This window comes from Lonchura striata, chromosome 2, assembly GCF_046129695.1.
Source record: "Lonchura striata isolate bLonStr1 chromosome 2, bLonStr1.mat, whole genome shotgun sequence".
Classification (NCBI taxonomy): Eukaryota; Metazoa; Chordata; class Aves; order Passeriformes; family Estrildidae; genus Lonchura; species Lonchura striata.
Window position 1 is genome coordinate 5,230,876 of NC_134604.1, and position 17,258 is coordinate 5,248,133.

The window sequence follows — 17,258 nt, forward strand, 5'->3', positions numbered from 1 at the left end:
CCTGTGTTTGGGAACTTGCTGGAAGCTTTGGTGTCCTTGATGTCCAAAGCTGAACATCTTTCCGAGTGATGGCCAAGCTGGAAACTCCCAGGTTTTCTCTGTTGTCTTCATTTGAAAGACAGGTGTCTGCTAAGGAAGGCAGGAGCTTCCCTGGAAAGTGAAAATGTAAACCCCTTTTCTCTGAACTATTATAATTTTTGAAATTAAGGTGCTCTCTGTCACTGTAGGACACGAGAAAGCACAACATGATCTACTGCGATGGCAAGGTAAAAAAGAAGGTTTATTTTCTGACTCCAACTTTTATACTTTTCCAAAGGTGACAGTGGATTGGAGAGTGAATGGGCCACCTCTCCAAAGACATTGGACAAACCACCAGTACATCAACTTCCTCCACCCCCATGAAGGAATACAAAACAATATGTTGTTTATAGAAAATGTGTGGGAAAGTTTTCTAACAGAATGTAAACTTAGAAGGCTTTAAAAAATCTTAAGAATTAGGGCGACACCTCTCAGGCAAAGATATGACAATAGGAATCACAGGTTTGTATTACTATGTATAATAAAGCAAATAAACGACAATAACAACTACAGCATTGACAACAAACAGAACCAGAAAGCCAGTAGCAGCCATCTCAGCTGCAGTGGCTTTCCTCTTTGGTGTGGGGATGCTCAGAGCAGGCAGGGTGCTGCTGGCTCCCGGCAGGTAGGGTGGCTGCGATGGTCCCCCACCTTTGGCTCCAGGTGGATGGAAGAGAAGCTTTTGCTTTATAAACCCCCTGGGGCAGTCGATCCCAGTGCCTCAGCAGTACACTTGGAAGCAGCAAGCTGGACCAGCAGTATGTCTCCACGGGCAGGGGATGGGGGGGCTACAGTTCAGCAGAAAATTTGGGGAAAATTCGGAGCAGTGCTGAGCAAGCAGCGGGTGGGGGGCAATGGCAGCTGGGCTCCCAGCAGGGCAGGGAGTGGCAAGCTCAGAATCTCAGGCACCTGGGCAGATGCTGCTAGGTCCCCTTTTAGTGAGGTAGGTGATGATAAGGTCTCAGTTCAGTGACTGCTCTCACCAGCCCAGCAGAAGCTTACCACATGGCTGAAGTAGCAGCTCCAGGCTGGGCTCCGGCAGCAGCAGCAAATTGCTTTTTCAAGCAGCAGCTCCTACTTGTCCTCCTCTGAAGCTGAGAGAGAGAACTAGTTGTCCTAGCCCCATCTTTTACTTGCTCAGTTCTCGCACTTGTAGAAGCACATAGCATATAGCAGAAGGAGAAACCCTGCAGTCGGTAATTCGAGGTCAGTTCGACACTTGGTAGTCCTCTATGAAAGGCACATGCAGGGACCCTCTAGATAAGCTATCTCCTGAGAGAGGCAGAAAAGTTCCTGAGGAACTTTCTTGCTCCTTTCACATCAACTGAGTGTATTTTGTGCAAATTTGATCTTCTTTCAAAATACAATTTGTTTGATGGTATCATGGAGTGAGCGATCATGTTTACAGTATTATTCAACTGTCAAAAGATGGGATGCTAATGTTGACTTTTTGTTTCTCTTTAGACATTTCTTTAGTATTTCTTACTATTTGGGACATTCCAGAGTCCCGGATTGTTTCTTTTCTATTTAAAGGGAAGGGAGGGAGATTAAGAAACAGGTAACTGTTTTGCTTATAGAGATTTCAAATAAAATGTTCTCTCCTCTTACCTTGAAGTAATTTTGTTGCTGACACATCATTATAATTTTCTTCATTTAGTGATGATAAGGCGGTAGAAGAACAAGCAGAGGAAGATGAGGAGCTAACTGTTGTGGAAGATGACGATGCTGATGACGATGATGATGATGGTGATGAAATTGAAGAAGAAACAGGAGAAGAGTATGAGGAGGCAACTGAAAGAACTACCAGTATTGCAACCACTACCACCACAACTACAGAGTCTGTGGAAGAGGTCGTCAGAGGTAAATTCATCAGGTTTGGGGCTGAAACACTAATTCTACTGCTTTGCATATTTGAACTTTGCAACAAAAAAATGTTCCAAACAGCAAGATACCCAAAGCTGTGGTATTGTTGTGCTTTTTAGGTCCTGTAATTTGCATGTTTAATCCCCTCACCTTTCCCATTACAAATATTTTGTGTTACTTTGGGTTAGTTCTGCCACAACCCTTTGCATTTTCTAACCTCCAGTCCTCCTGGTGCACAGATGCTGCAGGGTCTGTCTGTCCTTGAATTGTGTTTGCTGTGTGTGTTGTTCACAACATTTCTTGTTCAGAAGCAGAAAAGTTGACTTTATTTTAAAGTAGCATTAAATAAAATTCAACTGTCACATGTAGCAAATAGGACAGGAAAGTGTGTATGGTTTATCATGCACATGAGTTACAGAAGGATATGAACTATCAGTTACAAGCAGGAGGTAGCATGAGCTGGTTTGGTCTCTCATATTAACAGCAGTGATGGGTCATTTTTTGTGATTCTGTTGGATAATTGTTTGCTATGTTTCTCCATGAATTAGTAATTCAGTAAAGTTAGTCAAATTTTAAAATAACTATGCACAAAAATGAACCTAAACTAATTTTAAAGTCTGGGGAAGAAAGAAATAGGAAAAAAAGAGTACATGTAATGAGAAAGAGCTCTCCTTTTCTAAAATCTAATTTTCATTACATTTTTTAGTTCTTAACAAAACCACATTTTAATCTTTAAATTCTACACTAGTTCATGGTCAGCATAGCAACATAGTTTTTTAAAATGCCGCATTTCTCCTAAAATGCATATTGGAATTAATTATCCATATTTTTATATGTTAATAGTACAGTTCAGTGTGGTGTAAATCTAAGTAAAATAGATCCCAATTCTTCTACAGTGCTTACATCTTTGCCGAAAAATGCTGGAGATGGTGGCCAGAAATGAGATTAAATAAAGACTACATTTGAAAATAAAGGAGTTGTGACATGCAAGAGGCAGAGGGAAAATGATAGAAACTGGGGCCATTGTGAAATAAGGGAGAAAACATCTGGCCTGTCTCCTTATGCTTCCCTATCCCCTGCCTCTGGGTATTCTTGGGACTCCAGTGGTAGTAGAATCCCACATTTTGCATGTGGTAGTGGCCCTTCCTCTTGAGCCTTGGTGCCAGTGTTTGTCAAAGGAGAGGGTGATAGCTGAAATTTATCACAACAGGATACAGAAGCATGCTTTTTTGGGAAAAGTAGAGTTACCTGCTTATATTTTTCTGTTCAGTCTACATGGAACACTAAAGCTTTGCTAAAATCACTTGCAAATGTTTTTTTCCAAGGCTGACAACTCAGTCTTGTGTGTTTCTGTCTTTACACTGCTGAGCATTTTGCTCAGTTGGAGAGGCTTTTCAGTGAGGAGGGGGTAGGAGGAGTTTTATCTCTTTAAACCAATTAAATGTATTTCTGTATGTGAGCTTTTACCCGCTGGGGATAAAATGCCCTGTTCTCACTGGTAAATGAATATTGAAAGGGGAAAAAAAAGAAAAAGTACACTTAACTTTAATGGGATTTCGGATGAGTGGAAATAAGGTCAAATTTGGTAGAACATGTTTCTTTACTGAGGGTGATGTTTCAAAGAGGTTAAGATTTATAGTTTTCAGGAAAGTACTATACAATCACCTGAATATAAAACATAACATATAAAAGATGAGGTAAACTATTGAACTGACCTTTTAGAAGCCCTTTAGAAATGTATATATTTGCTGAACATGAAATTATCGCATATTGTTTTTCTCAAGTCTAACATTTCCCACCTTGGGTGACTGTGAGGAAAATATGCATTGGTTCAATTGAGGTTGAGGACAATCTGTTACCAATACAAGTTTTCATCACAGTTCTGCCACAAGCCTTGGGGCTTCCTGACCTTCAGCCTTCCTGGGGCATGCATGGTGTAGGGACTGTCTTGGAGAGTAAAAGGTATCTCACAAAGCTGCACTATGCAAAGTGGAGCATTGCTTATTTATTAAAGTAGAAGTGTCCAAATGACATACCCTTGATTCTTGCTTTTTTTCCCTTCTCTCACACAAAAGAAAGCTTCTTACAGGGTCCCTGTCCTTCTGGTGCAGGCAGCAGATCCAGCATAGGAACCTTTGTGGTGAGCATATTGCTGATGCAAACGTCATTGTAATTAAAAGAGGCAGAGGGACCTTTGTTGAGGACATATGTATTAAGAAATGGTTTTTACTGTGGAGGTACCCTGAAAGCCTCTCTAAAAGGATTGAAGTGTCAGAGCTTCATTCATGTGCACTGAGCTCTCTTACAGGCTGCCTTGCCCAAGCACTAGTTATAAAACATCCTAGGATTCTCTTCACAACCCTTTACACCCAGTTTTATGAAGCTGTAACTAATATTATGTCTTTAGCATTAAAGAACACAGAGAGTGGGTTTATCCAGTTTAAGAGGAGCTGCTTTTCAGATGGGCAACTGTTGTAAAGCCATAAGTCAGGATCTAATTGTGGGCTGGTACTGAGCCTGGAATGGCTGCCATCAGGCATAAATAATTAGAAAGTGTAAAAGCAGTGTCATACTTTAAAGATACTTGAGCTATTGTAGAATCAAATTTTCAGGCAGTTTTATTTCTGTGCATATTTTAATGAATTGTGACCAAAATAGTAATAATAGAACCACTTAGAAATTTATTTTCAGTGCAAAGGAAATTAATCTTTCCTAGAGAATGAAAAAGGCCCATTGGCAGGAGAATGGTATTTTCATTCTGCAGCAACCACATTTCTATGTGTTTATTAAAAAATGTGAATAAACTTTCCATAGCCCAGTATTTGCCAATATTCACTTTCCTACCTTTTGTGAAAGATTATCTTTACTCTGAGTTCATATGGCAGATAGCAGCAGATGCAGTTTAAACTTTTAGATATGCTCTTGCTGGGCTTCAGGTGTTAAATCCAGACAATTTTTGGGTCTGAGATTACAGGGATTCAGATGGTGAAATTAGTGTGAAATACACATTTTTGACCTTTGGTCGTGTGGAGATGTTAGCATTGAATTTTTGTTGAAGAAAATATGGCTTATGTATGAAGCCCTGCTCTTGCTTTTTGTCTCTGTGTGGAGCAAGGGAAGGGACTCTGATGGCCAGGATTTAGGTAAGGAAGTTTTTTAATTTCTGCATTGTCATGGTGTTGTGGGTATTGCGGAGCTGCTCCTGAGGGTACAGGCTCCTTGAGATTTTTCCAGCATGTGATGGAGGCAATCAGGAGCACTGCTTCCCCCATCACGTGCAGTTGTTTGGGATTTTGTTTCTGCTGTCCTTCTGCACAGGACAGCAGAAGGACACAGGAGGTGACAAAAAAAAAAATCAGTCTTGGCATACAACAATCTCTCTTGGCATACAATGAAGAATAAGAGGTTTTGGCTTAGTGCTTCCCATCAACACCATAGTCAATCAGATCCCATTAGAGGAAAGCAGCAGGGTCAGCCCAACAGCCTGGAACAAAATATGACAGCTCCTCTGTACACCTGCCAACAGATGTGGGGAATCAGCAGCATAAGCCTCACCTACCTCCTTCAGCAATGAAATATTGCCCTTTATCAGTTGGTTTTGCTTTTTCTAATTCAGCTGGATTTCTTTAGACAGTTAGGAAACTGTATTTTAACTGTATTTACTGTCTGGAGTTACAAGTGAGAGACCATATGCTGGTTTCCTAGGAAGAGAAAAGTAGCCTGATGTTGGTATGGTAGGTCTTAGTGCCATTGATCCATCATGAGTGGTTCTCTCCTGAACATTTTTAACTGAAAGACTTAAAATCCATTCAGTGACTCCTATTATATATTGTAAAGGAAGAGAGATTAACCCTAATTGCCAGATCAGGCAGCTGGGAATTTTGGGAATATTAGTAGTGTATGCTGCAGTAATTGGGGCTTTTTTCCCACACACCATAGCTGTGCCACACTTTCACAGAATCATAGAATGGCTTGGTTTAGAAGGAGCCTTAAATATCACCCAGTTCCAATCCCCTGCCATGGGCAGAGATGCCTTACTCTAGACCAGGTTGCTCCAAGGCCTGCCTACCCTACCCCTGAACACTTTGAGGGATGGGGCATCCACAGCCTACCAGGACACCTTTTCTTCTTCAAAAACTTATCATCTTTGTACTGTAGTGGGAGTTCCTTGCCTTCAAGGCTATGCAGTAAGTTTTATTTGGAGAGGGATGATGTGTGATTGCATTTCATATCAAGAAAACATAATTGCTATATAAATAGTACACATTCATATAAATCCACTGAGGTTTTTTGCTATGAGATCTTCATTAAGAATGATCATCTACTGTAATTTATGAATGAGAGTTGATAAAATTAACCTAATGGATTTGCATTTATAGCTTTTAATTAGACATTTTAATTTAAAGCACAGCTATTCCACCATAATATAATACTTTATTATACCTTGCAGTTGGAGGAAATCTTCTTTGTAATCTGGTGATCTTGTTGATGGAGAGGCAATATAGCACTACCTTTTTGGGTCGAGGGCAAAAGTACTGAAGTACTAAACACACTAATAGTGTTATTTTATGTAAAGCTGAAAGGTGGAAAGTAGTTTCATTTGAAATATATCCTGCAAGAAAAAATGACCAAGAATCTGTTTCCCTAGAGATGTCATATTATTATATTGAAGCAGTAATTAATTACAATTTTTTTTCCTGAAAATTTTTTTGTGTAAGAAGATAGGAATGCACTTCCGGGCTAATCCTCATACTCACTGTCATGCCATATAAGCAGAATTGTGATCTTATGTGGAAATATTAGCTTTTCTAAAACACATAAATTCATGAAACTATATTAGCCTAGATTTAAAATCAAGCTGGGTTTTTTGTTTGCTTTCTGGCCATCAGTGGTAACTTTATGGCACTTTAGTTCCAAATATAGTTCTGTTGTGCACAAGAAATAAAAAATATATTTTCACATATTTGTTCCGCTTCAGAACTATAAGGCTTTATATTCTAGCCATATATGCCATTAATTTTTTTTTAATATTCTAAATATGCCCTTGCAGTAGCTAAAGAATAAACATTATAGAGAGAATTTAATTTTGATTACACAAGATGAGAATTGCAATTTAAGGCTATTTAACAGCTTTAGAGGAGGTGTCCTCTATTGCACTGAGAAGTCATCATTTTGCTTTTTTAACTTCTCTCTGTAAAAAAGCATTTTAGCAATTGTGTAACTTGTGCACCAACTTTAGTCCCAGAGCATGTGCCAGCTTCACAGCTGTCTTCTCCTAATTCCAAAAGCCTCTTCTGAAATTAGCTCTTGTCTTTGAATACTCAAATTAAAATTTGGTTTCCTCTTCTAACCATATATTCAGCATGAGGAAGTTTTGTTTCAGTGAAATTATCTTCAAATATTCCCTTTTGATTGATTCATTGAGTAAAAACAGTTGTGCCTTTTTAGAACACAAAGAGTATAACTGAAAGAAAAACAGTGCATTTGCTCTTGCCTAATTTTTCTCAGCTAGTTTAAAAAATAAGGACTAATATAAGGGCATGTATATTAATATCCTCAAACTATAGCTCAATTCCTGAAGATATGGAAGCCAAAATTACTCCAGTTGTGATGTTTTATATACTAGTGCCTGAAGAAGGGGAGCATATACCTTATGATACACATTTGAGAGGTTTATTCCTTTGGCCTCTCTTGCATTTATCAGTTACTTACTCTGTCCTTTAGAGAGATATAAATGGTGAAATAAAATATCTGATCCCATATACTTAAGCAACTGTTTGAGATCCTCATTTGAGAGGTGTTCAGGTCTTGTGTGATTGTGACACAGTTTGAACATACAGCAAGCACACACCAGTGCTGATGGGCTCATTCAGAGCAATAATGGTTTAGTTGTGTGTACTTGATCATTCATCAGCTTCAAACTTGTAGAGTAGTATAAAAAGGCTTATATAATACAATATATTTTCCATTACTGTGGCTATGTTTATCAAGACGTTGCAGTATTTATAAGTCTGCATGATGGTACCTTTCTTCTGTAGCATTAAGGTAAATGGGTTTATCAGAGGAGTAAGCTAGACGTGGGAAACCAACTTCCAAGACAGGTCAGAGTTAGTAACCTAACTCTTCCTGTTGGTCCCTTTGTTTTAGATCTCTTCAAATTTAATTTCTGATTTAAGGTCTGGGGCTGACTGCCAGTATTAAATGAGCTTAGTTCTCATGATCATGTAAATAAATTCAAATCCTGAAAAAGTATTGAATAAACTTGATATTTAGAGTAATAGAAATATGTAAATGTGGCTTTAATTATTCTCCCTGTTAGAAGTTTATGTTTTATTTCCAATTTAATGTTCAAATTTCCAATTTAATGTTTAAATTTCCAATTTAAAATGTTGTTCAGAATTGAAGTCCCATAAGGAAAAAAAAAACATGGAGTTGAGATTTTGAAATAAAGAAATTATAATTTCACTTTGATTTGAAATTGGTTTTCTTCAAGTAGCAGTAAAAATAAATGGCAATGAAAAATTTAAACTGACATTCAGAACCGTATTTTATATTTCCCTCTGTAAAAAGTGATCATCAAAAACATCTGAAATGTTTGCACATAAATTCTAATGAGCTCTACTTATAGCATTTTGGTAAATGAATGCTTATGAAAGTACCTTGTATAAAGTCAGTATAAATCAATGTCTACATACTTAAAGACTGTATTTCCTGGGGTGCTGAAGTCTGTAGTTTCCAAAATAAAAAATAACACAGTCTATGCCAGTGTTTAATGTACTTGGTTAGTCTTCAGTATTCAACTACTTAATCTAAAAGCAAATCAACAAGCTTTGCTGTAGCACTGTCCTTCAGGGAGTGGTGCTTGCTTGCTAGAAACAATTTGGTTTGCCCCAACATGCTGGAATAAGTACAAGAAGTTTGGGATGGGGAAAACAGACTTACATTTTCCTGATTATCTCAAAGTAATTTGTCATGTCTAAGGTTTTGGAGAACAGATGTTGACATCTGTGGTTTAGGACAAAGGATGAGAGAAATTTGACTATAGCAGAATGGTTTGAAAACTCTGAAGTGTCTAAAAGCAACCATTCATGAACCTGGATTGTCACAAAGGCTTGTCCTCTTTAATTGTATGCAATTTCTTGAAGCTAAAGGCAAAATTTTGTCTTTGGAGGGGGAAACGTTGCATTAGTAAGCAGACAGGACACAGTTTCCTTATGCAGAAAAGCCTATTTTTTATTCACATAACTAATTTTTATACAGTTTTCACAGACCTCATGTTTTACTCTGATTGGCTAGTAGTTTTCTTGCTATTCAATTCATTGCTTAGTAACTGGTATTCTACCTATCAAATCTCCCTAATTTTGGATTGTTTACGTATCTTCTTATCTGACTCTCATGGGACAGATTTCTTGTATATGGCAGGTGCAAATTTATTTTTTGCTACAAGAGCAGGGTTTTATGCAAATGGATTCTCATTCTTAAGATTTCTTCACATGGAGCTACACTTAGAAGAAGTTACAGGCCAGCTGGTAATTCAGCAGAGCAAGGTCTGATTTCATAAGGCCCTTCTTTTATAATACCTCTGCCTGTATGTAACAGGAAGAGTGAGTAAGTTCCTTAAACAAAGCAAAGCTCATTGTTGGTGCTGTACTGTATACAAATTATTTGAGGTATCAAGTAAAACTGATTGCGTGTTTGCAAAAAGTAACTCATCTTTGCTTCAGTTTTCAGTAACAGAATTTAAATATGAAGCAAGGATAACTTTTAATTTTTTTGATTAATCATTTAGCTTAACCCACCCCCTACATCAGTGCATGCTGCCTGCCTGCCTGCTCCTAATATCTGCTAAAATTGCTAGTTCACCCCCTGTTGACATTAATTGCTACACTTGGCAGCAGCAGAAGGAAGGGGAAGTGGTGTTTGGATTAATAGCTCAAGAAAACCTGTGTATAAATTACTTAGTTCACTGGTGAGACAATTCCAGTGTCCAATCTGATGGACAGTTTGCTTTTGCACATTCAAATCTCTGTTGCTATTTCTGTGGGAGAGGTACCTATAGGAAATTTGAGATTAATCTGTAAAGAGTTTCAGACTTGAAAACATTGCAAAATAAATCAGTCTGTATAGCAGAACAAATATTTTGAGGCAAACATAGAAGGGGCTTACTGTGTGTCTATAGGCTAGTCCAGAATTAGCATTAAATAAGACAGGCTGAATTGTTGAGACCTTTGTATTTTCAGAATGACATTTCCTGACAGTAAAAATTCTTTTATTATACATGTCTGTTTTATATCAGAAGTCACTATTAATTTTTGATTTACATGTGACAGCTTTTCCAAGACTGTGCAAAGCTAGCTTTTTGTCAAGATTTGACTGTATAATTGGGTGGTGTGGCTAGATGTAGTTTTAAAATAAATCACGAGAACTACTTGTGTACTAAAAATGATTTATAATTAATCATATGGTAATATACAATTAATTGTAGTTAATGTTCAGTGCAATTAATGATACTTATTTTGTTTTTTCTTCAAGTAAAAACTCAGTATTCTTTTCCCCCTAATTTCTGGATACAGAAGTACAGCATTTTTAGCATATCCTTGATGGTTACATACACTTGGATCTGTTTCTCTCAGACTAAATGTATGCTTTCTGAAATTGATTCTTGACATTATTTATAGCTAGAATACGTGAATAAGTTAAATGCATGTAAAATTGTACCGGTATTGTATATTTTAAGGAAATGTAGGTTGAATTGCCAGTGACAATTAGACAATAAAAACCTATTTATAAGCCATGGTGCTTCTGAGGATAGTGAATTGATGGATCAGGACAGACACTGAAAAGCAGGATTTTTTGTAGCCAGCATTTTGCAGTGATGAACATACAGGGGATTTTCAGTGCTAGTGCAGTGATATTTTTTCTTACCTTTTAACCCATAGGAATGTGATTTCCACAAAATTCAAATTTATGCAGAGAATTTAAAAGCCTCTAGTTGAATGTAGCCGTTTATTTGCCAGGTAGTGTGTGGGATGAAAGTCAGTGAGGGGTTTATTGGTTTAATATTATGTATATGTGAAATTTATTGCGCAGAACATTGAAAGAGAAAACTGGTTTTTGTCTATTTGGAACATTATTGGTAAAAGGCTATATGTTTACATATGTAATTGTCTGAACTCCAAATTGCAGGCAGAATTTGCTTTGTCTTCCTTTAATTTGTGTGGTTTGGTTCTCCCCTCAGATTTCCCTGTGTTGCAGAATGTAGGCAGAGACTCACAGTGAACACAAGCACAAATTATTTTCATTTTTTCCTGTAGGTGTATTCACTGGGGGTGATATTTCCTCCCATGGATGGCTCAAGCTAATTTTGAGTAATTTTATATATGTGAGCCCTCAAACTGTGAATTAAAAACCCTGTGCTGGGTGGCTTGCAAAAGGGAGTTTCTTCATCGCTGGCTACAGTTAAATAGGTGTCTGTAGTGAATTTGTTTTCCACTATAATGTATTAACAATTGTTTGTTTATTTGTTTTCTTTTGTATAATTTGGTCAGGGAGAGTATAGAGCTAAAAAAGAACAAAAGAAAATGTATCTCCTACTTTCAGATATCAAGTAAGTTGCTTGGGCAGGAATCCACCCAGGGCTATTGGCAAAACCCCCAGTCACTTGATGGTTGTACCCCTCTGGCCTGGAAGCAGATGAAATTCCACATTTGCTTCAGGGTGGCGCCTTAATGTGTGCAGATAAAGTTGCTAGAAACATAAGATACAGGTAGGCTAAGGAGACTTTGTGGCAGGAATCTGTGTCAGTTCAAAATTTACCTTCATTATCTCTGGGGAAGCGTTGCCTATTCCTCAAAACATCACCACGGTGCATCACTGTCTCGGTGCACATCCTTTCCCTACTTGAGCGTGTGGACACAGAGAGCCACCTAATTAAGAAGCCGAGGCGATACCATTCCCGTGCTAAATGTGGTTCCTCCGGGTCTCCTGTGACTAGAGGTGTGCTCTGAGCAAGCCGAGACGGGGCCGTGCCGCGCGATGATCTCCCGCTGGTACTTTGACATGGCCGAAGGAAAGTGCGCGCCCTTCTTTTACGGCGGCTGTGGCGGCAACCGGAACAACTTTGACTCGGAGGAATACTGCATGGCGGTCTGTGGCAGCATCAGTAAGTGCCCTCCGCGGCGCCTGGGCTCGCACTAACCCCAGCCGCGGTCTGTCCACACCTCTGCTCACCACTCCGTCCTCCTCGGCCTCTCGCTAACCTGGCATGGTGGTGGGTGACTTCTCGGCGCTGTAGGCGCGCTCTGAGTTGGGGGCTGAGAGCTTATCACCTCCTCCAGTGAGATCTGCACACTCATCTTCTCTCTGTTCTCACTCAAAGTTTACTGGTGTCTCATGTGTCTGTTTGCACGTAGGATGCATGTGCAGAAAAAAACACTAACTTTAGGGAATTGTCAGGTAAGTTTAAAAATAGCTTGTATTTTTAACCGTGTGTTCTCATGTATTTCTGACCTTCTTTTTTTTTTTTTTTTTCCAAAGGTATTAGAATGCATATTTCCAGATTGGTTTGGTTTTAGTTTGGTTGAATTCTTTGTGTGCATTGGCAATGGAAAGGGGAGAAATGTAGCTATTTGGGTTTTTTTATGTTTACCTAAAGGCTGTGATGCATGTGGATGTGAATCACCTCCCACTTACATTAACTCAACTATACGTTGTAATGACTGTTTTTGCTGAAAAAATGGTGTTTGCACTGTTAGAGAGCAGTGGCTTTCTCCACCGTACACCCTTGAAGCTGATAAATTAGGTGCTAGTTTTATCAGATGGGTTCTGTTTTGAGAGCCTCTTGTACACTCTTCTCCCAGTCTGCTTTGCAAGCATGTACTCCTTCCTGGGAGAGCATCACCTGACATTTACATCTGAGACATTAAAGAGTGAGTACATGTCTCACTGCCCTATCTGCTCGCAGGACATGGAGGAGCAGAACACAAGCAGCATCTCAGGGATACTTTTAGTAAAGGTTTTCCAAACCTGGCCTTTTCAGGTGCATTTTCAGTAAGTAGAAGGGTTAAAAATGCACACAAACAAATGAAGAGCCCCAGCAAAGGGCTGTGTGTCATGAAGCAGAGGACCTGACCTGTATTTTATTGGAGCAGAAGCAAGAGCAGTCCTTGCTGAACTGGTGCTCCAATGGCATTTTATCTTAGCACCTTCTAGAGATGTTCATGGCAAATCTCCAGGGAAGGGACAAGGAGAAATCTGCCATCATGGGAGTGAGGAGGATGCTTCATGAACTGTGGTCAGCTCCTGCAACAAGACAGAAGATGTAGTGAAGGGAGAGATCTGTGCAGGAGGTTGGAGTGAGGTCAAAATACATTTACTGACAGGGGAACATTTTGAACCATGAAGTTCCTGTGTTAGGTGTTTCCAGAGATGCAAAACACAATTTGTCTCTGATTGCAGCCTCTCTTTGGGAAGATAATTTATCTTGTCTTGTGAACAGGAGATTCTGCTTTGTCTCATGGAAGTTGTTGTCTGGCTGGGTGTTTTTTTCCTTAGATTCATTTAAATAAAAAAATAACAAGACTATACCATTTCCATTATTCTCTTGGTTTATTCTGGAAGTCCAAATTTTTGGTCTAAGTCTTTTTCTCTTTAAGGACAATGTAGTTAGTTGAATACTTTAGCTTCTTTGACTTAATTTGCACAACTCAAACTGATTTTTTATCTCCCATAGGGGTTTTTTTCTGACTTTTTTTTTTCCTTCAGTAATTTCTCAAACAACAGTTGAGTCTATGAGGATACACTTTCTAAGCTATTTCAGTTATATTTTTATTCCTACTTTTTAATATTATGACAGTGTGTTCTATACTTTCATCTATACACCTGTATTTTCAGTTCCTGAAGTAACTTTTTCTTCTAATTTCATGTACTGTTTCAGTCTCACCGTGCTGTTTCTTCTTATTTTTAATCTTTTTGTTGAATAGAAATTGTAATGAAAATAATTGGAAGTGCTGAATATAATATTTCATCACTTAAACGATGTCTTGTGTTTAGTACTAATCTAATGTTGCTGAAAGAGGTAGAACAGACACCATTTTTCACCCCAATCTCACAGAAGAAAAGAAAAACAGTGGAGAATAGTTTCCATCAAGGCCACTCCTCTCCTGGCATTTTCTCCTTCCACTAACCCCCCTAATTTAGTCTTTGTATTTGATTTTTGTGCCTTTTCCTCCCCACTTCATTATTATTAATGTATTTTTTCAATTCTTTCTTTTCTCTCCAAAGTTCAGATTTTCTTGCTCCTTTGTGTCCTATTAAAACAAAAGAAAAATCAACCTCTCTCAGGCCAGGAGTAAAGATGGATGCTAAAGCACATAATTCCTTTGTCTAGCTATAGTTTGCTTTTCAGGATAAACTAGTTAGTTTTTACAGAGTAATATGAAATAGTGAATAGCATTGGGTTTCTCTTGTATAGTGGGCGAATGGTGGAAGTGTGGGATGTGAGTCAGATTTTCTGGTAATGAATTGAAATTGGCCTGAACCAAAATGAGAGGTTGTTCTGTTGTCACAAATACCCATACAGTGTGAAATCTCAGTACTAATATCCTGAACACTTTCTCTTAAAAAAAACAAAAAGAGTTTAAAAGATCATGTTTTATTCTGCCTTCTTGCTGTCTCTTTGCTTTGATCTGGAAAGGTGATCTGTCCTGTCATGCAAAACCCTAAACTCAAAACTCCGTGTTGAGTGGATTTGACTATTGCTCTGATGGGAATGATTTATCTGTAGGGTAGGAGCTACTGGTGTAATCATCCAGCTCCTTGGATTGATGCATAATTGCCTTAGAAGTAGAAGGCTTGGAGGCTGATGTTACCAATTCCTTCAGCCTGTCTGCTCAGTCTCTACTGATCCTTAATAAGAACGTTCAGTGCAGTCTGTGGTTTCCTTTCAATATAATGATTCAAACTTATACTGTGTGACTGTCCATAATGGCTTCTTCGAAGTCATAAAATCTGTCAGGTGTTTAATTTGGTTTTAATGGCCTTAGAAGGAGTATATATTGACAAGAACAAGCAAATATATTACCGTTACCAAAGGAAAGATTTCTATCTTATACTAAAAAGTTATCTATTGTACAAATTATTTTACTTGTCTGTTAATTGTTGCATTTTAGACATCCTTAAAGTTACAGGAAGTATATTTTTTTTAGTGAGTGCTATCTTGATATTAAGTTAATACTTAATTCTTAACTTGGGGACTTAAAAGCTGGGAGAATACTTTCTCTTAAATGTACTTTATTTCTCAAACAGCTCTCCCAGCAGCTGTCAGAGTTTGATATCAGTGGAATTCTTTGTGTTTTCATTTGTTCCTCTTTCAAAGTGGGAGTGAGTTGAACTCTGGTGGCAGAGTCAGTTTTTGAAAATTTTAATGTATAATTAAAATGGCCTTTTATAAATATTTTTTTTTATTTTATGACAGTACTGAATTTCTGTGGCTCACAACAGAGGAAACCAATAGGGTTCAATGTGGCCAGCTCCCTCCTTCCTTGCATAAACTCAGAAATTTAGTAGGAAGTTTAAATGTTGACACGTGTGATTTAATTTTGATCATTTTAGAGCAGTAACACAGGTTTTTGGGTGAATTTATGTAAAAATAGTATTTATTCTCTAGATTAAATACTGTACACTTCCAAACTTGCTAAATCTCTTAGTGATTTTTAAGGGGCAGATACTGTCCAATTTAATTTTTCTTCAGAGATGTATTGCAAATAAAGATCTGTACCTTTTACAGCAGCAGCATACAAGATGATACTCCTGTTGTCAGTAATTTCCTTTATCCATTATTTGTTTGTTTGGGATGATGACATCTCCCTAGTTAGCAGGAAGTGAAATGTTTTGGCAGCTTAAGTTGCATGCCAACTTCCAGTGTCTAAGGCATTAAAGAGCTGTGACTTCTAATATCATAAATGTCTACGACCTTTAGTGGATGCAAGTGACTAATTTATGTTTCCAGAGTTTCTTTGTCTACATGAATTTTCACTTTTATTTCACCTTTGACCACACATGTTGTACTAGACCTTTTAATAAGTAAGTGGGTGAAGTTTAGGATTCAAAAAGGAAATAATGCAAATTTTTTCACATCCAAAAGTTAGACTACTACTAATGTCAAACATGAATAATTTAATTCATGTAAGGTATTGCTGTGGGCAGTGTTTACTGTAAGTTGTTTTTCTGGTCTAATCACAGCATTTTTTGTTTTGGTTCTTTTTACTCTGTGGAACTTGATGACTCTTGTTTTCAACATTTGCAGAAATCATGTTCAGGAAAATACTTTTGTCTTGTATTTATTCTCATTTGAACCACACATGAGGAATTTAACTTTTTTTTTTCCTCTCATAAATATTTAAACTTATGACCTTGCAGCAGAGTATCACAAAGGTACTTGAGAAAGTTTTGCTTTGGGGATGTCTTCCCAATAAAGAAGTACATCAAAGAACTTGAAGAGGCATCATCTGAGCCATTAATGGATGGATTTGAATGGATATCAGTAAGGCAAAATTGTATTTGTCAGGGTTGGTGAAAGAAAGGCATTCATGGAAGGTTTAATTGCCAAGTTCTAGCTGTGCATGGGTAGGAAATGTATCTTGAAGTTCTTACTCAGGCAGCTTTTTATATGAGAAAATTCAACTTAAACCTAGTTTAGATGGCAAGTAGCACCTTCAATTAAAAAAATAGATTTGGAATAATAAGAGTATGATATATTTTGTTGGGTGGGTTTTTTTCCTCTCCAAGGAGTTTCTGAGGAATTTCATTAAACTCTTTCAAGCTGCCTGTTGTTTGATATCATACCAATTACCTAAATTCTAACATATTAAAAGAAAACAGAATCATTCTTTGCAAAGTAGGGGTTGGATATAACTGCATAGAGAGGGGGCTGTTGCTCACTTTGCTTGAATTACCCTAAATGCAAACGTTTCCACTGTCAGTGTCACAGCTTCCTCCTAGTTATCCAACAGGAAGGCTGGCTATTAGTGCAAGCTCGCTGATTAATTCCAGCCTTTGTGAAGGTTTTTTTATATCAAAGTTCTTACGAATGAAGTAACTATCTGTGAAGCCAAATTGTTGCAAAGGGAAGTATTTGAGGTATTTCATTAGGTACTGTGAGGTACATAAGTGCCTTGAATTCACATTTGTTTGTTACAATTTATCTTTAAAAAATAAACTTACGTACAAAACATGTAACTTTGCAAAGGGCGTTTTGCTGGTTAACAGACTTTATTCATTGCTGTGCTTTTTTTCATACTTGGAATTTTTCTTTTGGC

General features: G+C 37.8%; 1 protein-coding gene across 5 annotated transcripts in view; it reads left to right on the top strand.

Moving 5' to 3' along the window:
* Positions 1-17,258, top strand: part of APP (amyloid beta precursor protein) — a 143,651-nt gene that overhangs the window by 66,122 nt on the left and 60,271 nt on the right. For 3 of the 5 annotated variants that reach the window (XM_077790946.1, XM_021532423.2, XM_021532421.2), the window contains exon 5: positions 1,736-1,938. In XM_077790946.1, coding sequence (XP_077647072.1) covers positions 1,736-1,938 — 203 coding nt within the window. Of the gene's footprint in view, positions 1-1,735; positions 1,939-11,935; positions 12,104-17,258 lie in introns of all 5 variants that reach the window. The other 2 variants (XM_021532419.2, XM_021532420.2) reach the window with 1 other exon arrangement.